The sequence below is a fragment of the Podarcis cretensis genome, assembly GCF_951804945.1.
Source record: "Podarcis cretensis genome assembly, chromosome: 13".
NCBI classification, from domain to species: Eukaryota; Metazoa; Chordata; class Lepidosauria; order Squamata; family Lacertidae; genus Podarcis; species Podarcis cretensis.
In genome coordinates this window covers 41,128,056-41,152,523 of record NC_137182.1, presented here as the reverse complement: position 1 = coordinate 41,152,523, position 24,468 = coordinate 41,128,056, and the positions used below count along the sequence as shown (strand labels likewise).

General features: G+C 44.1%; 2 protein-coding genes across 5 annotated transcripts in view; both read right to left on the bottom strand.

Annotated features, from left to right (window-relative positions):
* Positions 1 to 206: 206 nt before the first annotated feature.
* On the bottom strand, positions 207 to 4,110 carry COX6A2 (cytochrome c oxidase subunit 6A2). The gene is made up of 3 exons (XM_079950343.1): positions 3,890 to 4,110; positions 2,944 to 3,086; positions 207 to 415 (listed from the first exon to the last, which is right to left on the bottom strand). The coding sequence occupies exons 1-3, from the start codon at positions 3,981 to 3,983 to the stop codon at positions 323 to 325; spliced, it is 330 nt and encodes a 109-aa protein (XP_079806469.1). The 5' UTR covers positions 3,984 to 4,110; the 3' UTR covers positions 207 to 322.
* A 1,297-nt stretch (positions 4,111 to 5,407) lies between these two features.
* LOC307201220 (integrin alpha-X-like) overlaps positions 5,408 to 24,468 on the bottom strand; it is a 31,121-nt gene continuing 12,060 nt past the window's right edge. For 2 of the 4 annotated variants that reach the window (XM_079950243.1, XM_079950246.1), the window contains 22 exons: positions 23,932 to 24,082; positions 22,086 to 22,159; positions 21,078 to 21,210; positions 20,254 to 20,402; positions 19,829 to 19,963; positions 19,523 to 19,729; positions 17,786 to 17,916; positions 17,035 to 17,192; positions 15,723 to 15,871; positions 14,530 to 14,661; positions 13,630 to 13,703; positions 12,632 to 12,773; positions 12,390 to 12,503; positions 11,224 to 11,303; positions 10,891 to 10,974; positions 10,640 to 10,718; positions 9,826 to 9,933; positions 9,539 to 9,619; positions 8,857 to 8,970; positions 8,596 to 8,688; positions 7,807 to 7,917; positions 5,408 to 6,897 (listed from right to left, as the gene is read on the bottom strand). In XM_079950243.1, coding sequence (XP_079806369.1) covers positions 6,763 to 6,897; positions 7,807 to 7,917; positions 8,596 to 8,688; positions 8,857 to 8,970; positions 9,539 to 9,619; positions 9,826 to 9,933; positions 10,640 to 10,718; positions 10,891 to 10,974; positions 11,224 to 11,303; positions 12,390 to 12,503; positions 12,632 to 12,773; positions 13,630 to 13,703; positions 14,530 to 14,661; positions 15,723 to 15,871; positions 17,035 to 17,192; positions 17,786 to 17,916; positions 19,523 to 19,729; positions 19,829 to 19,963; positions 20,254 to 20,402; positions 21,078 to 21,210; positions 22,086 to 22,159; positions 23,932 to 24,082 — 2,634 coding nt within the window. In that variant the 3' untranslated portion in view covers positions 5,408 to 6,762. The remainder of the gene's footprint in view (positions 6,898 to 7,806; positions 7,918 to 8,595; positions 8,689 to 8,856; positions 8,971 to 9,538; positions 9,620 to 9,825; positions 9,934 to 10,639; positions 10,719 to 10,890; positions 10,975 to 11,223; positions 11,304 to 12,389; positions 12,504 to 12,631; positions 12,774 to 13,629; positions 13,704 to 14,529; positions 14,662 to 15,722; positions 15,872 to 17,034; positions 17,193 to 17,785; positions 17,917 to 19,522; positions 19,730 to 19,828; positions 19,964 to 20,253; positions 20,403 to 21,077; positions 21,211 to 22,085; positions 22,160 to 23,931; positions 24,083 to 24,468) is intronic. The other 2 variants (XM_079950244.1, XM_079950245.1) reach the window with 2 other exon arrangements.

Genomic DNA, 24,468 nt, shown 5'->3' with positions numbered 1-24,468 from the left:
CAGGGGTGGGGTTGAACATCTCAAGGCTAACCTCAGCAGCCCTGGCTGAAAGCTATCATCTAAAGCACTAGGCATCAACTGTTTCCCAGCTGACCTCTTTTCCCTGAAAATTTGGCAGAAGAACAACACTCTCCCCCCCCCACACACACATACACACATTTCCCCAAACTGCCTCCAATACAATACAATTTGAAATACCAAGAAAGTGCTCCACCCATCAAAATGAGATTTTATTATCCCTGGAAACCTGTCTCAAAGCAGTAATAAAGTTATACAGGGGTATATGCCTCCCTGTCCCCCCATAAGACAGAATGGCAGTGGTTCAGTGGTGGCTGCCTCCTTCATAACCTGTGGGCAGTGGGTTGGTGCGAGGGTTATGAAAGAAGGTGTGATTTCCATCACCCCAGGGGAAAGGCTGAAAAAGAAGGAGAGAGAAAGAGAACTGAGGGCTAGATTGCCAGTACCCACCCCCTTCCATCTATTTACTTTTTTAAATTGCATACCCCTTAATATAATGAAGACAATCATTACAATGATATTTTTAAAGCAACAACAACAACAACAACAACAACAACAACAACAACAACAATAATAAATTATTTATATCCCGCCCTCCCCAGCCGAAGCCGGGCTCAGGGCGGCTAACAACACTAAAACAGTGCAACATTATAAAAACATTATAAAAATTAATTAAAATCAAAATTGATGGCAACCATAAACTAAAGTTTTGTAAAGATTGCCAAAGGAGGGAGTCAGGCTGCGCCCTGACCAAAGGCCTGGTGGAACAGCAGGCCCTGCGGAAAGATGTCAAGTCCTGCAGGGCCCTTGTCTCTTGTGACAGAGCGTTCCACCAGGTTGGAGCCGCAGCCGAAAAAGCCCTGGCTCTAGTTGAGGCCAGCCTAACCTCTCTGTGGCCTGGGAGCCAGTGCAGCTGGCATAGCACCGGATGAATGTGATCTCGCAGCGAAGACTCCGTAAGGAGTCTCGCTGTGGCATTCTGCACCCGCTGGAGTTTCTGGGTCAGTCTCAAGGGAAGCCCCACATAGAGCGAGTTACAATAATCTAGTCTGGAGGTGACCGTCGCGTGCATCACAGTGGCTAGGTCAGGGCGAGAGAGGTAAGGAGCCAACTGCTTAGCTTGGCGGAGATGAAAAAATGCCACCTTTGTTATAGCTGCAATCTGCGCCTCCATGGAGAGGGAGGTATCGAAGATTACACCCACACTCTTAACGGACGGTGCTGGCACTAATTGCAGCCCCGCAAGAGATGGGAGTTGCCCCCTCAGTCCCATGTCGTCCCGTCCCAGCCAGAGGACCTCTGTCTTTGAAGGATTTAACTTCAACCGGCTCCCACGTAACCATCCAGCCACAGCTTCCAAGCATCTGATCAGTGTGTCTGGGGCCGAGTCAGGATGGCCATCCATCAACAGATAGAGTTGGGTGTCATCAGCATACTGATGGCAGCCCAGCCCAAAACTCCGGACAAGCTGGGCGAGGGGGCGCATAAAGATGTTAAAAAAATCATCGGGGAGAGTATCACACCCTGGGGCACACTACACACCAAGGAGTGGCGGGATGACAATTCCCCTCCAAGCGCCACCCTCTGTCCCCGACCAGAGAGAAACGAGCGCAGCCATTGAAGGACTGTGCCCTGGATCCCCACGTCGGCAAGGCGGTGGTCCAGGAGTTCGTGATCGACCATGTCGAAGGCTGCTGACAGGTCTAGAAGAATCAGCAGCCCCAACCCGCCTCGATCCAGCTGCCTGCGGAGATCATCTGTTAGGGCGACCAGAGCCGTCTCGGTCCCATGACCAACGCGGAAGCCGGACTGGAATGGATCCAGAGCCGATGTTTCATCCAGAAACCTACCAAGCTGTTCAGCAACCGCTCTCTCAATCACCTTACCCAGGAATGGAAGATTTGAAACCGGGTGGTAATTGGATAGATCTAAGGGATCTAATGATGTTTTCTTTAAAAGCGGGCGCACCACTGCCTCCTTCAGTTCCCCTGGGAATGTCCCGGTGCCAAGGGACAAATTGATGATATCCCCCAGGGGGGCCCGCACCTCGTCTGGACACACTCTAATCAGCCAGGACGGGCACGGGTTGAGAGGACAAGTGGTGGGCTTTCCAGCTCGGAGGAGTCTGTCCACATCGGCTGAGGATATCCGGTCAAAGTGGTCCAATACTGGACCCGAGGACAGTCGAGGGGCCTCCAGTTCCTTTATTGTATCCAAATTGGCAGGGAGGTCATGGCGGAGCAACAGGACCTTCTCCGCAAAAAAGCTCGCAAATGCCTCACAGCTGTGTGTCAAATTGTTATTTAAATTTGGCTGTCCTTCGAGGGACGTTAAAGACCGGATTATACTAAATAATTGCACCGGGCGAGAGCTAGCGGATGCAATGGAGGCCGAGAAGTAGGACTTCTTAGCGGCCTTCACTGCCATCTCGTAGGTTTTCATAAAAACCCTATAAGATGTTCTTGAAGCTCCGTCACGGGCATCCCGCCATACTCGCTCTAGCCGTCTGAGGTCCTGCTTCATTTTCCGGAGCTCCTCGGTAAACCAGGGAGCCCGGTTTCTGTGGGGTCGCAGAGGGCGCTTAGGTGCGATCTCATTGATGGCTGCCAGGAGCTGGGTATTCCAGCCCTCAACAAGCTCAGTTAATGAGTCGTCGGGGAGAAAGGTCCCGCAAGGCTTGACGGAATCTATCAGGGTCCATCAGCCTCCGCGGGCGAGCCCAAAGCTAGCACAGTATGATGTAAAATAGCAGACAACTAAAACCATAGAATAAAAACCAAAGTCAGCTGACATTTTAAAAGACTAAACAATAATTCACATGGTGTCCTTTGAGTATCAATATCGCAAGCCACATAGCTTGACCTATCTGTTTTGGAAAATGATTCTCCCTAATCCATTATCAGAACTCTCCTGCTTAATTCTTACCTTTGATCGGAGGCGCAGGTGATGATATGGGATGAACTCAGGTGGTTCATGCGGGTGATTTGCTTGTTGCAGATAGACATTCAACATGCAGACACCCACTCCAGGAAGTGCTACCACAAAGGACAAGATTTTCCATGTACGCACTGCATCACAAATAGGAAAAAGAAAGGATAATCCCAAATGCAAAGCAAAAACTGCAGCAGATGGCATTGGTGTGGTGTTGTGGCATCCACTTCCTTGGAGCAACACAATGCCTCCTTGTGTTATCCTGAGCCACTGGCACATTTTGATTCTCAGGGGGCAAGTACCCTCTGCCCAGTACCTACTCTATGATCTGCTGTTGCACAGTGCCCTCTAACAGACAAATAAGGTCATTCTCAAGGTCCCTTTCTTTGCTGTCCTTTTTTGTGGAAAACAGATCAGATACCAAATCACCGGCATCTTTCCAAGAGTACAAACCCAGAGGGAAAGCAATGGGGTAGTACATTTCAGTTAATTGGCCGGGGGTGTGTGTAGAGAAAGGGGCACTTATAGAACTAGATAGTGGAAGATGCCGTCACTTTAATATGTACTAAGCTTCCTAGGACAGACACTTCTCCAAACCTAATAGGGACCCCATTCCAAAAGGCATATGCTAATACATAATACCTTGCATAGTGTCCCAATAACAGATTATTAAAGCAAAGGTCTTTTGAAACAAAAATTGGGCAAGGGACAGGCAAGTGGAAGCAAGGAGCAAATAAAATCTCAGGCATCATTTATGTCCCCCAAGTTAAAATAAAGTTTCTTAAAATTATTTTTTAAAAGTGTATACTTTCCCCTGAACCATTAAGGTAAAAGAAAGAATAAATAGATAGCAGTCATGACCTAAGAACAGTGGTGCTGCTCAACAATTTTTCAGTAATCATTTATGCTATTGGCCTTGTCTCTTACTGAATTCACTTACCACCTGACCCATCACCGTGGTGCCCACTAGCCGCTGCTGTGGCAAGCTTTCGTCCATGGGCCACCAGTCGTGTGGCCCTCCACCAGGGAATCATGTGTGAAGCCAAGGACGTCCGAGGTTGTCAACAATAGAGGTCTCTCCTCGTCGGGCTGGTTGGTCTCTCTTCACTCTCCTGTGTTTAAGGCCTTCCTGCACACTCCCGACACCACAGCCCTCTCCTCCCCTTTGCCAGACCTGACAGTTATGCCCATCTGACCATGCTTGGCCAATCAATCTCAGAGACAAACATAGCCCAGCTTGAATATTATCCAGGAAGGCCATCGACTAACACTTGTTTAAAGACCAAGGTCTCATTACCCTTGGCTTGAGGCCCAGGAACCAACCAACCTCTTCTCCCTACCCTTGGATTCCTGGGGTCTATTTATAGCTATACTCAAAGCAAATGCAGAATGCCCAGTCTTCAGAGGGTGTCTAGCAGGGAATACTCTAGTTGCGTTAATAAGATAAGAATGGGGCTACTAGGACACATTGTAAGTAACATATGACAAAGTATGTGCTGAAATTTAACTTAAGTCTTATATCAAATTGAAATTTGGAGTTTGAGATAGTATGACATTTTTTGCAGAATTATGACATGTTTCCCTAAACACTGTTACTTCCATCTAGGCTGGTTGAGCATGGGCTTCCCCACTTTCATGCTTCTGCTCCTTTGACAGATTTATTTCCCTACCATGTTTTGCTTTTAGTTGTCCACTAGAGCCTAGCTCTCCCTTTTTCTAAACCTTTAAGAACCCAGACTTATCCTATTCTTGCCTTCAGATCTCTCTTCACTGCCAACTATGTGACTTCTACATCAGTAAAGAGCATCAAGTACTGTAATGGCAGTCAGATTCAGTGCATATTACACAGCTATGTGACATCATGAAATGCAAATGTGCAACTTTATTCAAAGAAACCAAAACAGCTCAGACCCAGTGAACACAGGAACCCTTCCGAATGGCCTCCCACCACTCCTCTGCATCTAGCCAGTCCATGACAAACATGCAGTGACATCCCTGCATGATGGCAACTCATCCACAAACCCCCAGTTCCAAAGAATGCCCTCCTGCTACCAAGGCACCAGCTCACACACCCCACCATACTCTACCACCCAAGCTCTGATGCCATCCTCACTCTTTAACAAGTGACACTCTTCTGGTAATGGTCATGAGAACACAACTACCGTAAATCTAGATTCCACCATAAAACCACTGGATAATTCTTCTAAATAAATGAACATTTTAAAGTAACCAACCTTTTGCTTTAAATGTAACCTTTAAAAAAAGGAAAGAAGGAAGAAAGGAAGGTATTTGAGCCAAAACACATGGGGCCAATAAAAAAGCATCCTTTCTACCATCTTTGAAATATATTTCTCTACAACCCTGTAGCATAGTCCCATGGCAATATCCCTGTTGCAATATTCTGTTGCAACAGAAACAGTGTGGGGCATCTTAAAGACTAACACATAACAACATAAACTTTTGTGGGCTAGAGTTTAATAAAACTGGAAACAATGGGGAGGGGGTGCTTTTCCAAGTTTGTTTGTTGTTTTTTCAAATCAGTTTTTAATTACCTTATTTTAGCATTTTGAGATGTATTTCTCTTTTTCACACTGCTGAATGCTTCCGTTTTGTGTAAGGTTGTCTCTAGGGGTTGACAAATCTGTCAATTTTGATTTCTCTTCAGGTTCTTCTTTTTTACTTATAAAAATAATTTGATACTGCTATTTATAAAAAATAGAGTTGTTTACAACAATTGTACACAAAAACAATACAATTCAAGTTGTTAAATTTGCGACACTTCCACGTCACTTTGCAGTAATTTTTTAAAAGACAGTCCTCATGGAAATTCATCAGCATTTTAATCCAAATTTCCCCTACTATATATTTTTGCAAGCAGTTTCCCCATATATTTTACATATTATTTCATTAGTATATGCATTTTATACATGCTTTCCTATAATCCACACTTTTTTTAGTCAGAAGACTAAAAAGACTAAAAGACTTTGTGATGCAAAGTTCGGGGAAGGGCAAATTTTGAAGGCTAGCTGTGCTGTGATTCATGCATTGTTTCAGAAACTGAATTAGTTAGGTTCACATGAAACAGCAAACCAAACCAAGTTTTCCCCTCAACTCTAGTTGTCCACACCACTATCTCTTACTTTTCCCCTCAAAAACCCACAGTACCAGCATAATATTTCTCAGCTTCAAATACAACCACTGCTTTCAATTCCCTTAATCATTGTACTGCCTAAATGAAAACATGCTACCAAGGACACTGAAGACTCCATTACTCCCCTTTCAATAGGCTTTGGATCAAAAATTGTTTGAGAGAATCCTAGTTTGACATCCTCAATGACATTTTTGCAGCACAATTGAAGTCGCCTTCCAATTCTATCAGCCCACAGAATTAGATGTAAATTTGTGCTAGAAATGTGGCACATTATGCTGGGGATAAACTGTAATACTGTGGTCCTTTTTTATATCCAGTCTGCTGAAGGGGTAAAAGGAGAATCTCTCTGGTTAAGGAGAAATGTCACAATACATGATGATGGTCAAGAGCTTAGATGTCTTTTAAAGGAGGGGGAGGATTCACAGAAAATAAGGCTATCAAAGAGCTACAATGGATCCTCTGAATCCCAGTCACTAGGGAGCAACAATGGGGGGAAATCTATTGCCTCCAAGACCTGTTTGTCTCAGAAGCATCTGGTTGACCACTGTGGGAAACTAGACATTTGGTCAGGTCCTGCAAGGCTCTTCTTATGTCCTTAAAATGGGCTTTTGGGGGTTACCTTCCCCAGAGTATCGAAAAGCCGCAGAGGAACAGGAGATTTATTAGTAGACAGTGTCTTTGCTGGGAGGAGAAGTGTCTGGGTCCTGAGGGGTGGGTTGTGAGGCTGGATCTGCAGCTTCGTCACCAGCCCCAGCCTCAGTAAGCATCTGCTTATATTGGCGCTTGAAGAACCCAACCTAGAAGGAAAGAAAGGAGCAGGGAGCAAGTGAAAGAGAAGGATAGTGTTACATTTCACTCTTCTAGAAATATAGTGCTTTATTTCTGAGATTGTGGCATGGAAATCATACCCTTTGATTGCAGCAGAAGCCATTTGCCTCCCACCCACCTAGGATTACCCCACTGAGGAGAGGAAAGCACTCTGAACATGCTCAAGAAGCACATGCTTTCTGTTGTCACTTCACAAACAGAAATGCAGGCATCACCAGCCTTTTGGGACCTTTACAAATGAAAGAAACTGTCATGGGCTGCACGCACGCACGCGCACACACACACACACACACACCACAATCTACTCTATTTGCTATACTAAACTGCTGCTTTTAAGCCTAATTTCAGTGAGGGGGGCAGGCATAGCAGACCATTTTGGAATTAGGGAAGGCTTTTGTAGATGCCATTGCGGGCTGCCACATTGTTGGTTGTCCCCCAAGCTGGTGAGGCTCACTTGATTCAGTGTTAAATTGAGTAGTGTCATCAGCCCAGCCCTGTGGAATGCACTTCCAGTAGAAATTTGACAGGCACCATCTATATTAACCTTTAAAGATTAGCTGAACACTTTTCTTTGCCACCAGGCTTATGCAGACAATTAAGAAAAACATATTCTGTAAAAGTTAGTTAGTGGTTTTCCTTTTTTAAAAGTGTGTGTACATACATACACACATTGTAAACCACCTCAAATTTTTTTAATGAAATTGCAGTATAAACAAATAAATATGACACATATGTGAACCTGACATCTTATGTCAGGTGGGTGTGGTTTGCCGAAAATGGCCTCACAGACCAAATTCAGAAGCCTTACAAACCTTCCCCACATCTGGATTAAGCCCTCCTTTGCTTCTCATTAGATTCCCCCTGCAACTCTGCCTCACCTTGTAGAGGACTGCAGCAATGACAGCAAGAAGGACAAGCCCCGCAATGGCACTGCCAATGATCGCAGGCAGGTAGTTGTAGAGCTCTATTCGTTCCACCATAGTCTGCACCTGGGTGGGAAGAAAGTGAACAGAACCAGACTAACCAAGACATCCTGATGTCATCCTCTAACCCAAGTGCTGGGGCGAGTGGGAGGCCAGAGGTCCAGCTGCCAGTTTTCTGCTCTTGCTCCCTCCCTCCCTTAGTCCAACGGTAGACATCTCTGGCAGAAAAACCCAGGAGTTAGGCCCCAGCTATAAGCACTGGGTGAGGCTGCTGCTCCCCCTGCCCTGAAAGCAGCATCATATCCTTATAGTTCAGAGTCTAAAGGTACCTAAAGACTGCCAGTATTTTGCAGGAGGGATTGAAACACATACCAAAATGTAAGGTTTGCACAATTGAAGTGGATTAAAGGGTTTTGTTGCCCTAGCGCAACAAATCCACTTCAAAAAAATACTGGACTTTTTGTGGTTTGGAAAGTGATGGGGAACTGCATTGGAAAGTGTCGGGCAAACAACTGATTACTGGGAAGATGCATAAACACTCCAAAAGCAAATCAGGATCAATGCAGAATGAATACTTGCCATATCACAAATGTTCAGTAAAACCACTGTCTAACTCTCAAATGTTCAGTGCCTAACCACTGCATAAGCTTTGTGCAAGCAAATCAGAATGAAGGATGAATAAGCAGGTTATCTGAGAGAGTCCTAAAATCAACTAAGTGCACCACTGCCCCTTCCCCCCATTACCTGGGCCTGTGCAAAGCCTTCCTTCTGTGTGTATTTTTTCTCATCATAGGAAATCTGTGCCATGCTCACCAAGACAACTTTCTTCTGCTGGATCTGGGGAAGAGAGAGTAATTCCTTCTGAGAGATGGGAATCCCTTGTCAGGCACTGACAAGTTGCTGACCAGCAGAGCAAATCAACATTTTGCAGGTCACAAAAAGGTTTTGTTTTGTTGTTTTTTAAAAAACCCTCAGTGTAATACCCATTAATGGCAACCTCTATACCTGAGATGCCCACTGGAAACTGGCATCCCCCTTGATCCTGAATTCCAGTGGCTCCCGTGTCTTCAGTGACAAAATGTCACAACGGATTATCTTGCAGGAGGCTACAGAGCAGTCCTAAGAGAGGTGGAAAGATAAGCTGGGGTGAGCAAGGCCAAAGGGAAAACTCACTGCTGAGAAGATATCTTCAGTCAGCATACAGCATGGCAATTCAACATCCTGAAAACATCTACTTTCTTTTTATTAAAGAAGTTTCTAGCCACCATAGTTCCGAGGATGGTCTCTGCTGTTATTATAATATGCTTCTTTAATCCCATTCTTCCTCCAAGGAGTTGTCTCTCCACTCCTGTTATCATCCCAACAGTTCTGTGAGGCAGGTTAGACTGAAAGAGAGTAGCTGGCCCAAGATCATTCAGAAAGTCTCATGGCTGAGTGAGGATCTGAACCCAGACTTCCCTAGCCCTAGTTAAATGCATCTAAACACAACATCACATTAGCTCTAGATAGCTAGGAGCTTCAAGTCCTGCTTTTGGGCTTACCACAGGCATTAGCTGGCTACTTTGAGAAGAGGCATTAGCTGGATGGAAGGGGCCAGTGATCTGATCTGGCAGGGCTCTTTTTGTGTTCTTTTATATACAACGGATGTAGGTGATCCTGGGGAGAGGCTGCAGTATGCTAAACTCACCAGAAGGGGGAGGTCCTTTGTCACTGGGAAATCTTTGGTGCCAGCACTTTCTTTCTCCAAGACACACTTGGCAAACTGAGGCTGTGGGAAAAGAGACAGTTTAAATAATCAGCCTTCCTTCTTGGAGGTGCTAGGTTCAAGCCAGCCCCACATCTGGCAGGCTGGGAGTAGGATATGGCATGCTTTTCCTATTTCCCCAACAAGATAAATAGGTGAGCAGAGGCACTTCATTAGAGATTAGGGGGATTATACATTGGGGTGGTTAGAGAATGAGCAGATAATTATACCTGGGAAGAGACAACCTGAGACACATTCCACACCGGGATCCCTTTCAGTTTTACAGGGATCTGAAATGTCACAGAGATGGGGACATTTCGTTGACGGAGATTTTTCACCTGAAAGTGAAATAGACACTTTTCAAGGCAGACAGAACACACCATGGCTCCTGGATGTCTTCTTCCACCCCACTCAGTACCATTTGAAACCTGGGCAGTGCCCAGCTCCCTCCCATTCTCCCTGTGTCCCCAACAGGCACAGCCACCCTGGGTCAACCCATGGACCACACCAGATCCAGTCCCAAATTAGTTTGGGGGTAGGGTTAAAGCTTAATTAGCTGTCAGAAAACTAATTAAGCATATGGCCAACAGGTGAGAGGGCCCAGCGCCCTTTTCCAAGCAGCTTCTTCTGCAAGGAATTCTCAGTACCCCAACTAAAGTCATTTCCAGATAGTCTGTTTATTTAGCATTCATCCTGACTGGTTTGCACAAAGTCTGATTTGGGGAAGAAGCAGGTTTGTTGCACATGAACACCAAATCAACTTTCATTAAGCAACTTGAATTTGTCAGTATATGACTAAATCTCACTCAAAAATAGTGACAGACCAGAAGCACCTCAAACTACAATGCCCTGGATTCTTATGGCAAGCTAAACGAATATAAAACTAATATAAGTCTACAGAAATCCTTGCTTCAAGTAACCTCACTTTTAAAGCTTTTGTTGAGACCTCATTCTTGCCCATCATTCCTTTATTATCCTCTCCTGTACCATTTTCCTCTTCCTACCAACCACCAGCCACCCTTTGCCATCCCCTTTGCCCTTCACCTCATATCGATGTTCCACGTTCTTGCTTGCATCCTCTTGGCCAGCTGTGAAGTTAATGTACTTGGTTGACTCCTCAATGCTGTGAAGATGAAAGAGAAATGAACATTCGTGAGAAAGGGGACCAGGCTAGGATAGTGATGGGAAAGGGAGATCACAGAGGTAATATTATTGTGAGTAGGAATCAGGGTTAGCTCTATTAGAGGGCACTCTACAAGCACCGCTTTACCCCTAAAACATCAATAATTACTTACGCTGTGACAATGATATACACAGCATATTTGACAGGCAAATCCACTTCATGAACCATATCCTTGGTGATGCTGCCACCGTTGTCACTGGGCAAGTGGAAGAGAACAGATATGTTAGTTTTTTAAGGGCTTGAACATCATGCAGTATTCCATCATGCTCTGCTTCATATTAGTGTTTCCATCATGTACTACATCGAGCACCACTGCCCTGTCACAATGCAGCCAGATCTGTTTCACACTCCTCTCCCTCCCCTCCAAACGCAACGTGCCCCTTACATTATAGGAAACACGGGGTCCATATTAGGCCACATAAAGCTGCAAAACTGTGAACATCACCTGTTGGCACTGGCCATGATCCACAGAGTGTCGCCTAGATCAGCGTCTGGGGAGACGTCAAATGTGGCAATGAAGATAACCTGAAATACACCAACATATGATATGATTTCTTATTTCTACATGTGAAGGTTTATATGTACGGAGGGCTTTCCTTAGAGAAGGTAGTCTATACCTGGACTGCCCTTAACACATGAACCTGCAATACTTTGAGTGAGACCACCGACACATCTAAGCTAATCTTGCCTACTCTGGCTGGCAGCAGCTTCTGAGGGGGAGATTTATTCACCCTATCCTGCTGCCAGCATGGTGTAGTGGTTAAAGTGCTGGTCTAGGACTTGACAGACCAGGGGTCAAATCCCCACTCAGCCATGAAGCCCACTGGCCAATCACTGCTCTTCCAGCCTAAGCTACTTCACAGGATTGTTGTGAGGATAAAATCAAAAAGGGGAGAAGTGTACATGGCACCATGACCTCTTTGGAGACAAAAGGTGGAATATACTGATAACAACCACCACCACAAAAACAATAATAAAAATATATGCTGAAGATTGAACCTATGACTCAGCGTACCACTCGTGCTGTTCTATGGCCTTCATTTGCCTCTACTTTTTTGCAAAGCAGCAGTAAGTTTTATTTATTGGATCTGATTTGCAGGTTGGAGGGTTTGTCGGAGGGGTAGCAATATTGTGTTAAAAATACTTCTTTTTCCCTTTTTTGGGGGGGACAATTATTAAAATCATCTTCAATGACATTTCAATCTCTCTTTTAAGAGAATCAGGCCGTTCTTTCCACACTGAACACAAAAACAACTCCCTGCACATAGACTAGTGCATCAGGTAAAGGTAAAGGACCCCTGGGCGGTTAAGCCCAGTCAGAGTTGACTATGAGTTGTGGCGCTCAACTCCGCTTTCAGGCTGAGGGAGTCAGCATTTGTCTGCTGACAACAAGGGTTAGGCAACAACCCTTTCCCTTAACTTGCTAACTTTCCACAGGCAGTTGAGCCTAGACTTAGAGGGAGCATTTAATCATGCAATGTTCTCTGAAATGCTACAATTCCAGAAGGACACCTGTTTTGTTTTTGTTTGTTTCTCTCAATGTGACAGTTAGCCCTAAGGTAGCACTTATGAACACATCTTGTGGCAATGAATTCAAAGAATATAACATACCTTTGCTTTACTGTAGAAAATTGGGTGATTGACATTGCAGGTGGTGTTCCTGCTGACATCTTCTTCAGACGCAGTAACTGAATGGCACTTAACACTCACGACCCTCCTGCTGAGCTGAGAGAGGGTGGGGCATTCATCGTTTATGAATGGATCCAGACAATAATTCCCAAGCAGCCCCCATCCCTCCACCTGCTCACTGTCCCTGCTCTTCCCCATGCCTGCATCCCTACTGCTCCACTCACCTGTGGTAAAGTGACCTTGCGGTAGGATAACCCTGCAGGGTAGAAAAAGCCCAGTGTGGTGCTGTAAGAGTCTTCTCCATGATTCTGGATGGAAGCTGTTACATTGAACTCACCAGTCAGACCTACAACTACAATGTCCAAGCTGTGTGTAGAAAAGAGGGATGTGTGCAGGATTAGAGGTCTCAGATACATAGAGATTTTCAAATATCCAAGAGATTTAGACTCCTCCCGATGACCCTGAAAACCCAGTGTTTGTAGGGAGGTTATACAACAATGAGCACTGATTCTGAATTCATCCCTGACTTGTTTGTGGGGTGTCTATCTGTCTTCCCACTAATAATTTGTTTTACCCACACTTTAATAGTGCATTTCCCCATCTCTTTCCTAACCGCATAGGGGTTTTTTGGGGGGAGATGTTAAGTAGAGTTGTTGCACCAGAGCATTTTAATCGACATTAATTGCACCAATCTCAATTTCTATCCGGTATGTGCTTGAACTCCTCCCACAAAATACTGACAGTCTAGAGGCAATTCTCCTATGTAGTCCACTCAATTTGAACAACAAAAATAAAACCAATACAGTAAGAGGGCATGCATTAATGTTTGCACACACCAAATATTGAGCAAACATACTAAATGCTTCATCTCACCCCACTTCATGGGCACTGATTTATTTTCTTAGAATTTCTGAGCAATACTGGGTACAAGGCCGCCAGTTACCAATGAGAAAGTGGGTGTGAAAGTTGTGTTAAAATCAACCTGGTAATGGTAAGGCAGAATATAAATCTAGTGACTGACTGGAGAAATAACTCACTCATAGGTGAGAAATGGCATATCTGTGTATCCTGGAACTATTGGGGGGAGGGAATATCCCTATAACAGTAACAAAACCATGAGACAGAGAAATTTATTTTTGGGAGTCCTGATGCCCAGAAAACTAGATATATTGAAGATAATGGAGAGGCAAAACAGAAATAGAGAGAGCAAATATTTTCCTACCCTGAGAAATTAAACGAAGCTTCTAAACGGTCTTCACATTTCCCATCCGTGCCACAATTTTTCTCAAAGTGGAGCTGTAAAAGCATGCAGGTCACAACATTTTACTTTTGTAGGCACAGAATTTTTTAGTGGAGAGAAGAATTAAGCACCAAATACTAATGATGGAACCCAGTTCCTTGGTGGATGACCTCTACTCAGGTCCAGCCAAGCCTTTCCCTCTCCTGTGTTTCACCCCCACAATCACCACCTCTTTTACATTGTTCATTTACACATGACAAACCATATGCCCCCCCACTGTGCTTACACAATAGCTCAAGGCCACAAGGTTGTCTAGATGAGGGTGTCAGTGGCACCTAGGAGCAGTAAGCAGAGGGAAGGTGCCATGAGGACCATAATATAGTGGGCTCACTCAACAAGGAGCAAGGATATGCAAACTGGCCTTTCAGTTTCTCATTTTTCCAGTCAAAAGTTCAATTCTTCATATTTCCCTTTCAGTTGCCTGTTTGTTTTTTTAAGTCCCTGTGAAAACTCATCAGCACTTAGTGTGAATTTATCCTAATACACAAATTAATGCAAACAATTTCCCCTAATATAACACAGGTTTGTATGTTATTTTCACAAATGTATGAATTTTTATGCTTCCTTTACCCAAGTATTTGCATTTTTCGGGGGGGGGGACAAAACATGGCTGGAGAACTACATGGAAAATCTGGAGAAGTGTGGAATTTTGAAGGATGACTATGTTTCCATTCAGGAATTGTTTCAGAAAGTGTGAATTAGGCAGATTTGCCTTTCAATGCAAACAGAACTGAATTTCTTCCCCATCCTTAACTAGGAATCCTGCTATAATGTTGCTGGCTCTCATTTTGTAATAAAAAGACTTGGGGCTGAATTACTCACCAGTGCTGTGTGGTTCTTTTCTGAGTCTTTGCTCAGGATGGGCTGTAGTGTGGGGGCTTTAGCGATGGGCTTCCCTACAAGGCTGAAATTGAGCCGCAAGGTGACAGGCGTCAGAGTATCCTCAATGCAGATCTAAAAGATTGGAGCACAGAAAGAGACTTCCTTAGAATGCATACTAAATGTATACACTCTGCACAAAAATAGAGTTTCTGCATGCTAAAAGTGAGTTTCTCTTTTCACTGCATGATAATATCAGGGAACGTCTACTTTACATATTGCTTCTGAGCCAAAAAGATGTATCTGAGATAGTCAAAGGGATGCTACAAATATTTCAATTTCCCCACCAGCCCTTTTGCCCTCTGAAAAAGGAACAGAACTGAAAATAACTTGGTGGCTTCGGATTTCTCAAATCTTTACTTTTCTGTATGGCTTTCCTGCAAGCCAGCAGAACAATGCACCAGCAATGCACTTATAAAGTGTGTGCCTCCCTAGCAGAAAATAAACATGCAATTCCAGTACTGCACTGATATGTGCTTATATAGTAATGGATACAAGCCATCAGAGTCTGCCAAGAAATAGGGAATGACTGTATAGGATGCTCTTGGCCACATTTACAATGCTATGCTCTGTTCACCATCTAGTGGTGAAACAAATCAGAAGAACTGTTGTATCAGGCTCATCTAGTCCAACTTCTCACAGGGGCCAATCAAATGACTATGGGAAGCTCACAAGCAGGACCCATGTACAACAATGCTCTCCCTTCTCACAATCCCCATATAGATTGGAGATGAAAGACAGAGCCTCTCAAATTTAAGACACTTTCTCCAGACAACCTGTTTATTGAGCATTCATCCTCATTGGTTTGCACAAAGTCTGTGGTAAGATTATATGACGTTGGCTGTTTATGGATAATCCATTCCAACTTGTTTGCAGGGAGATTGTATGAAGTCACATCAAACAAGTGTTATTCCACACTTTCCATCACATTTTCCCATTACTACCCCTTTTTAAACAAGCGGGTCTGTTGTGCAAGGGTGCCAAATCCACTTTAACTGTGCAACTTGAATTTGCCAGGGTGCACCTGAATTCCACCTGCAAAATAGCAAAATAGTGGATGGTCTGGAACCGCCCCGCCCCCATATTGCACCTCAGATATTTAAGAGAATTAATGCTGCGCATAAGGCCAAACTTACAGGCAACTCAATTGGGTGATTCTGGCATTTATTCTCAAGGCCTATCTGAATGTTTGTAGTCAGGACTGATTTAGAGCTGAAGGTGGCTCGAATCTTTGTTCTCTCGTGGTCTAGGGCCAAAGTGTAGTACAGGTCACTAGAGATTTCACCTGAGAAAGAGAAATAAGAGGGTAGGGATTGTGGTTGGAATGAGAAAAGAAACTAGGAAGAAGTTGGGAGGGCAGGAACAGTGAAGCTCAGATCTGAGGGCAGAATGTGGCCCTCCACGCCTCTCTATCTGGCCCTTGGAATATCACAAGCTACAACCTCTCACTAGCAGTGGTGGAGGAAGCCGCTTGGGCGCCTGGGGCGACGTGCCCAGGGGCGGGGCGCACCACAGTGCCTCTAGAGTCTGCCTGCCTCCTCCCACTCAGCCACCCACTCAAGGTACGGGATACAAGTCTCTTCCCATGTCAAGGAATCTGCGGAAGGGCAGATTACAGAGGAATGCAGCTTCCCCCCCTTTTTTTTTGGACAGAGGTTCTGTATATTTAAAAAGCAGGTGGAAGTCAGCAGTAAAATTTTCCCCAGCACTAAAATTCCATGCTGGGAAAAGCTTCACTTACTGATTTCTGTCTTAAAGGCACAGATTCTACCCATTGGGAGGAGAGGGCAAGAATTCCCATCCTGCCACTGGCAACCCTAGATCTTCATACAGATAAGGACATCCAGGTAAGGATGGACTCAGCACCAACTGACTTGACTGTGAAGGCCAAGGAGCAGCTACCTTGAAAGTGGGGCTGGTGAGGAATACCTAGAGTTGGTGTCAGACTCTTTCTTGAATCTTTCCAGCAAGGGAAGATGAGACCTAGAATTCTACGCTATGCCGAGACAAAGAAAAGGCACATCTGAGATGGGCATCTCTTAACCTTTTCAATGTGTAGAGAGGCATGTGGTACAGTCCTCTGGATGAATGTGGTGGGATGCTTGAATTCATCTCATGACAAAAACTCCCATCACACATAAGTACATGAGGGAGAGGACTTTACCAAAGATGGTTCAGGTTATGCAGATACAGATAGGTAGCCGTGTTGGTCTGCCATAGTCAAAACAAAAAAAAATTCCTTCCAGTAGCACCTTAAAGACCAACTAAGTTAGTTCTTGGTATGAGCATGCACACGAAAGCTCATACCAAGAACTAACTTAGTTGGTCTTTAAGGTGCTACTGGAAGGAATTTTTTTTGTTTAGGTTATGCAGAGAGAGCTATACCACTTCCCAACCCCACTCCATGTCCAGCACAGGCTTATGCCAGAGCAAGCATTGTGGCCTCACCTAGTTTATCCTGAATAGCTTTGGCAACGGTAAAGCACACTTTTGCCATGCTGGCTTCAGCCTTGAGAGATTCCTGTTCCTGACACTGGAAGTTTGAGGTGGGGATTAAAGGAGGGAAGAACTCAATGGAGACCGACACATGTAGAACAGGACGTGTCCTGTCAGTAGAGATAGGGGGGGAAATCAGTTTGGTTAGGGTTTTAATACCAGCTTACTTAATTCATGCCTTCCAAAACAATACAGGAAGAAAAACATAGCTATCCTTCAAAATGCAGCACTTTTCTGAATTTTGTGATGCAGTTCTCCAACCAGACAATGTTGGGGAAAACTGTAACATTAGAGGAAAGTGTTAGACATGCCCATTAACCTCAATGGGTCTACTCTGAGTAGGACTAGCACTGGCAACAACCCTTTGAATTTTGCAGGTGTTGAATTTGGTACCCACTGCAATCACAGCATTCATCTAGCTGTATATAATATTTTTATAATTATTATTCCTACAGCCATTTGCACAGTTTTTGCACTGCCATTTGATAGCTTTTGTGTGTATTGAAAACTGTAAGCTGTGCTGAGCCACTTTATTAAGATAAGGACTAAATTTAAACAAGGAAATAAAGGAGAATATGTACTTCTACGTATAACATTTACCTCTTTACTGGGGCATCCATGGAAATGATTTTTCTCCTGTTCAGAGGAAACAGAATAAAAACAGGGAGGGGAGAGAAAGGCTTTCCCCGCTCCTCATTCTCACCTCAATAACAGGACCCTTCCTTTTTGTCCAACAGCAATATCCTTCAGGCCATCCCCTGTAAGGTCTGTTCCTCCACTGACAGCTTGACCAAAGTACAAAAACCCTCCAGAAAACTGCAGCCCTTCAATGCGCTGCAAACAAAGAATGAAGGATGCAAAATGGAAGGAGGGTGGCCTCAAGGCCAGACAGAGAGACTCTGTGACCCTCACAAAACAAGGTTAACAACAAATGAGGCATCAAAAGATCTGTACATATTCCCAACTGAAAGACAGCCCATCAAAATATTATACTATGCTTTTTTTTTTTTTTAAAGAAAATCAAAACCTAGCAGCGTTCTAGTATGGAATGGTGTTAAAACAGACACAAACATTTCAAGTGAGTACAAATTGTCTTGAGAATTTCTCTTTTAGGTTGCTTTCACATTAGAGCCCTTGAGTGATACTGAGGCATTGTTTCTCCACACTTAGCTGAAAGTGTGGAATTCAAGAGGTGCTCCACACAGTACTATATTATTCAGCAATGCCTTTCCCCCTGCTCAGTAATCTTCTACAGTGTTTACTCTGGAGTAGTTCTCATTCTCTTAAATTCAAAGTCACATTAATCAAAACATTTTTTCCAGTTCAGCCCAGTTAATTTATTTCTAATGAAAGAAGGTGGAGGGCTAGTAATGAATAACCTCTGAATAGCCCCTATGTCTTTTTCCATTCCTGAAAGGGATGTAGAATTACTAGTTTCTTTCATGTTATTTTTCACAATAAAATTATTTATTGAAAATATTTGCATATTACCCTCCATACCCAGGATGCTTCACAGTAAGAATTTATAATAAAATGCAATTACATAATTAGAAAGACATAAAAACTCAAATATAAAAAAGCAGTTAAATAAATTAATTAATGCAATGAGAAAGAAAGAAAGAAAGAAAGAAAGAAAGAAAGAAAGAAAGAAAGAAAGAAAGAAAATAGGCTTGCTCCAGATGCAGTCATTCTAAAAGTACACCAACTGAAATTAATTAAACTTCACTGGGTCAGTTCTAAGTATGAATAAGCCTAGATCTAACCCATAGATAAATCAAAGCCTATCTCCCATGGGAACAGAAACTGACCTAGGACCAACCCAAGTTGCTTTCAGATTATATGTTTATTGAGAAGTTATCCTAATTTGTTTGAGAGTAGGTTACATGACATCACAAGAAGTGGGCTTGCTTTGTAATAATGTCAAATCCACTTTAATTACACAACCTGAATTTGTCAATATGTGATTGAACCTGACCTGCAAAACAGTTACCATCTGGAAGCACCCTAAGAGAAGCCATTCAAGTGGCAAATTTAAGAGGTTATCCTTTAACTGCAATCAGCATGAAGAAATAAAATAAACAGACCCTCCAAGAAGAAAAATTTAAATTAAAGTCAGAGGAACCATGAAAAGCCTCCATAGCACTTTTCCAACACTGGAAAGATTTGTGCTGCAAAATTATTTTATTCCCCCCCCCCCCCCCAAAACCAATCCGCCCAGTGCTAAACACTGGATTGCATCAAATAAACAACACTGACTGGAATCTCTATAAAAATGATTTCAGATAAATTTCAGAGAAAAGGACCAGTATAGCAACTCTAGATGTACCTCTAAGTGCACAAAGAATAGGAAAAATGAGGCAGTCGCATTGAGCAAGGGCCTCATGGGAGGCAGCATAAGCAAGGTAGGTCCTTTGTAGGCTGGAACTGGTATTGAGCTCACCTGGAGGTACTTGGGGTTGATAGATGTTCGTTTCCCCCCAAATATATATAAGGCTCCTACATTCTCGTTCTCCATGGGTGCCCCAATCGCCACATCCATCCATCCATCCCCGGTGATGTCACCTGTTTCTGCCATGCTGGCACCAAAGCGACTGAAAACGTGCCCTGCTTCTCCTTTCAAAGTCATGGTGCAGTGAAGTGTTCCTTGCTATACAGAGTAGTCAAGTAAAACACTTGAAACATTTCCAAGCAAGCAACCCCACCTCAAGGTCTCAATCTAATGTACTCTCCCCATCTTCTCCCTTACCTTAAAATGACAGACATAAACCCTTCCACCTGTAACAGCATCATAGTACATGGGGGCTCCAACCAGCACCAAGTCCGTATCAGTGTTTTGATCAAGGTCCACAGAGCACAGCGCCGCTCCAAAATAGGAACCAACCTGTGGCATCAGACAAATGTCCCCTTAAGTTTCACTTCTACTTTCCATTCTCAGACCTGTCTGCCACTTATGACTACACAGACAGCACATGGCCCTCAGCTGAGTAATCCAGCCCTTAACAGCAACAAAAAAAAGGTCCCCACTTCTGGCTTCTATCTTGGAGCCATTTTCATCATGTCTCATTGTTGTCGCCATAGCTTCCTCACCTCCGTTACAGGTTCAGAAGCTTTATGCACAGTCTCTCCATTCCACCACCAGTCTCCTTTGCCCTAGCCCAGCTCAGTTCATACCTGTTCTCCAACAGCCTCAGCTGTTAGTTGCCACTTCCCACTCCTGGCCGCTTTCTCAAAGAGAACCACTTTGCCCACGTAGTCATAGCGGGGGGCTCCCACTACGAGGCCACTTCTCCCATTAAGCAGGACAGCTTGGGAAGAATAGCCTAGAGCAGGGGTGTGCAAAAGGTTGATTGGGATCTCCTGGAACATCTCTGGCTGCTTTGCAAGGGTCTCTCCCTCTCAACTACCCAGTTAGCAGATCAAAACAACTTTTCCCCACCTAGATAGCAAGTGGCCCAAGGTCACTTCATGGCTGACTGGGATTTCAGCCGCAATTTTCGCAGCCCTAGCATGATGCTTTAACCACTATATCACACTGTCTCTCAGCTAGCGCAGTTGCTTACATAGAATTCTTATAATGAATTATTTGATGCAGGAATCTGAAGAGTGGAGACAGAGGGAAAATGTGTGGTGCTAAGAGTATCTAGATGGTAATTTCTACCTGTGCTCCTGAATGGAGAAAGGGTAGGATCTGCCAGGATGTAGCTGCCTCTGGGGTGGAAATGTACTGCAGTAAAACATGGTAAACTTGGGGTGGGGGGAAGGCAGCAGAAGCTGGTCCATTAGGGTGAATGGGGCACTGCCCCACCAACCTCAGTCTTATCTCAGCCAGCCCCCAATCTGCCTGCTTTCTTATTTCCAACCAGTCAGGGGGTGGCTCTGCCTGTCACTGGGTCTGGCCCCACCTACTGCTGCTCTCCCTGCCTTCTGCCCCAACAGTCCCCCCCCCCCATGGGCACCAACCACCACTAGCTGGAGAGTTTTGTTTTAATACTTACCAAGATAAGCATTCTTCATCTCCTCAGTGGTGCTGGAGGCATTAAGAAAGCTTGAGTCTCTGTTACTGTTCTGATACAGAAATAGGCCTCCAGACCAGTCAAATGCTCCTACTGCTCCCAAGACAGGACCATCCTAAATCACAGCAGGCAACACAGCAGGAAGAGTTGTCCACAAATCAACGTCAACAGGTGGGAAAAAGTAAAAAGGAGGATTAGGGGAAAATGAAAAACTGAAATATTTTTTTTAAAAAAAATCCCTACAACTGCAATTGAGCATTACAGTAAGTAGCACTACCACTGCTGAGCCAGCCATATTTTCTCCCTTTGGCTCACAGGATCATCCCTCCAGAACCAGCATGGTTGTGTGATCCTAAAGCAGTACTGAAAATTTCAATCCTTTTTAAGCTTGTTGCTAACTGGGATTGAATTCGGCATCCTGTGAATATTCACTTTCAATTTTATAAGCAAGTTTCTGACTCTCAAGGTTGCAAGTAAGAGTATAGAAATATCTCTTGTGGCCATGTCCTCCCTCCGTTATTCTTTAAGACAAGAACATCAGGCTCTAAGATGAGCGCTTCTGGAACATCCCCATGGCCCATCTAATCCAGCATTCTGTTCTCACAGTAGCCAGCCAGATGCCTATGGAAAGCATGTAAGCAAGACCTGAGCACCAGAGCACTCTCTGAATACCATCTCCAACTTTGTATTTCCTTTCACTGAGGAAAATAGGTCCATGCTGATGGAACAGCTGAATACAGTAATAGAAATGGGATCATGCAGTTAATCTATGAATATATTCTTCATTAACAAAAATCATTCTGCTTGCAGGCATTTAGGACTCTCCTGGATTCTTCCTGCAGGAAACTTTCTTCCTCCTGAGGTTGCTGAAGTACAACTGCCACCATCCCTGGCCATTGGTCATGCTGACTGGGGCAGATGGAATCTGTAGTTCAGCAAGATCTGGAAGAACAAAGATTCCACACACCCTACTCTAGGGGCCAGACTCACCCGAGTCAGTAAAGCACTGAATCCTTCCTGGGACATTTCCATCTGGAAGGAACTGCTGCTCTGGAATTGGGTACCTGCAAGGAGGGGTGGGGACAGGACACCGACAAACAGGAAGAGCACATAGGAGAGGTTATAAGAAAACCCTGTATTTGAATTGCCAAATTCCACCCAGGTGGAATCTACATAGATATTTAAAAAAACCTGTGAAAAGGCTTATTTTTTTTAATAAAAAAAATACATTGAATTTGGCATAGCTCACTGTCATCATCTAGTGTCACATTTGTATATTGCACTTTCCTACACATTTAAAACATTTTATTTGTAGCTGTATAGTTCAGTCCACAATCTCCAAGCTGTGAGAGGTTTCAGGGGTGCCAATGCACAACTCAGGTTTGGTTTCCCTAGAATGAAGCTCACTGGAATCATAGAAGTGTAGAGTTGGTAGGGACCACGAGAGTCATCTAGTCCAACCCCCTGCAATGCAGGGATCTTTTGTAAATCTGCGCCTGTCAATAGTAATGACCCTCTATTGTTGGCTCAGGTTGCATATATGTGTAAATAAACCACATATCATAAAGAAACCACAGTCTTCACTGTGGAAGTGGTGATGTCTTGGTGACTTGGTTTTATTTATACTGCAAGCTAAGCATAAGGTAAATGAGCTAATGGCATTAACACTCCAGTGGATCTTGCTCCCCTATTAGATTTTTTGGGCAAAGCCATGGCTTTGGATTCAACACAAAGAGAATTCAAGCCTCTGTAGCTCTTTCTCAGCCACTCGACTATGAGATTGCCCCCCAGGTTTATTGTTTCCCTACACCTAATGACAGCACCACCTCCAACCAGGGTGAGGGGAACTGCCCTCTTTAGCCCACTTTCTGAAAGCATCTCCAACTAGTAGTTTCTGTATCAACCAGTCTCTTGGATTCCTTAGTTAAGCCAAGTGATACCTAAGAAACTTGGCTAGAATCATTAAGTTAACAAAGAGACTGGCTGGACCTTGTTGGAAGTCACTTTTCCTACATTTAAAATATATACAGTGTTGGAGGGATGACTTTTAGACTAATCGCCCAGTCCTATAACAATATATAGCATCCCACATAGTTAGAGGCCGAAGCTGTTCCCTGTTTTAGCAGCAGACACACCAGATGGTGCTATAGCAAGCACGAGGAACATGCAGACCTCCATATATGCTGTTGTATTCCAGGTCCTGCTTGTGGGCTTCCTCTAGGCCAGCCTTTCTGAGTCCCCAGATGTTGTTGATCTACAGCTCCCATCACCCCTAGCTAGCAAGGCCAGAGCTCAGGGATGATGGGAGTTGTAGTCCAACAACATCTGGGGACCCACAGGTTGAGAACCACTGCTCTAGGCAAATGGTTAGGCACTATGAGAACAGAATATGGGACTATGGTATGATCCAGCAGGGCTCTTCTTATGTTCTTAATTCCCATCAGCCCAGCCAGCAAGGCAAAGCGTCCAACAGCATCTGGAGAACCACAGGTTTCCCATCTGAAGCTTAGAGGACTTTCCTTTTGTACCACATATTGAGAGGTAGTATTCCAGGTGCAGGCTTTTAAGTCTAGGAGATCTATGTTCAAGTTATACCTCTACAGCAAATAGCTCATTTATCTCAATCACAGGTCTTCATCTGTAAAATGGGAATAATACTGACTCACCGTATAGAGTGATTGTGAGGCCAAACAAAGTAAAGACCACAAACCCCTTTGCAAATTAGAAATGTCATATGATCATGGAATAAACCATTCTCAGTGATACACAGTCCCAGACAAGGACTGGCGAAAGGGACTTCAGTGCCTCCTCTCAGTACTAAGGTTCCTGCTATTACCTTCTATGGCAAAGATCTTATCCTGTAGCTGATCCTGGATGCCTTTCAGGGCATCAAAATTGTGCACTGCAAATACATGCTCGTTGTCAGGTTCAGAAGCGATGGCATTCAGCTCTTCCCTGGCACGCTGAGTTGAGAAAGCATTGCCAACCTTCATCAGACAGAAGAGAGAAAAGATGTGAGCATTTGGTCCCTATGCAGGTGAGCAATCCACTTGGCAGGGGGCAGGTATCTGAACTAGCACCCTCCATCTCTATGAATTTTATGTTCTAAGGGTGTAACTGTACTTCAGACTTAGGGTAGATCTACAACATACATTTAAAGTACATTCAAACACCATGGCTTCCACCAATGAATTCTGGTAAATGTAGTTTGTTATGGGTGCTGGAAGCTGTAGCTCTGTGAGAAGATAACCATAGTTCCCAGGATTCTTTGGCAGAGGTCATGAGCATTAAATAGACATTGAATGTGCTGTAAACATACGGTGTGGATCTGCCCTTAGACCAATTTCACGAGGAAGTCCTAGAAGTCTGAACA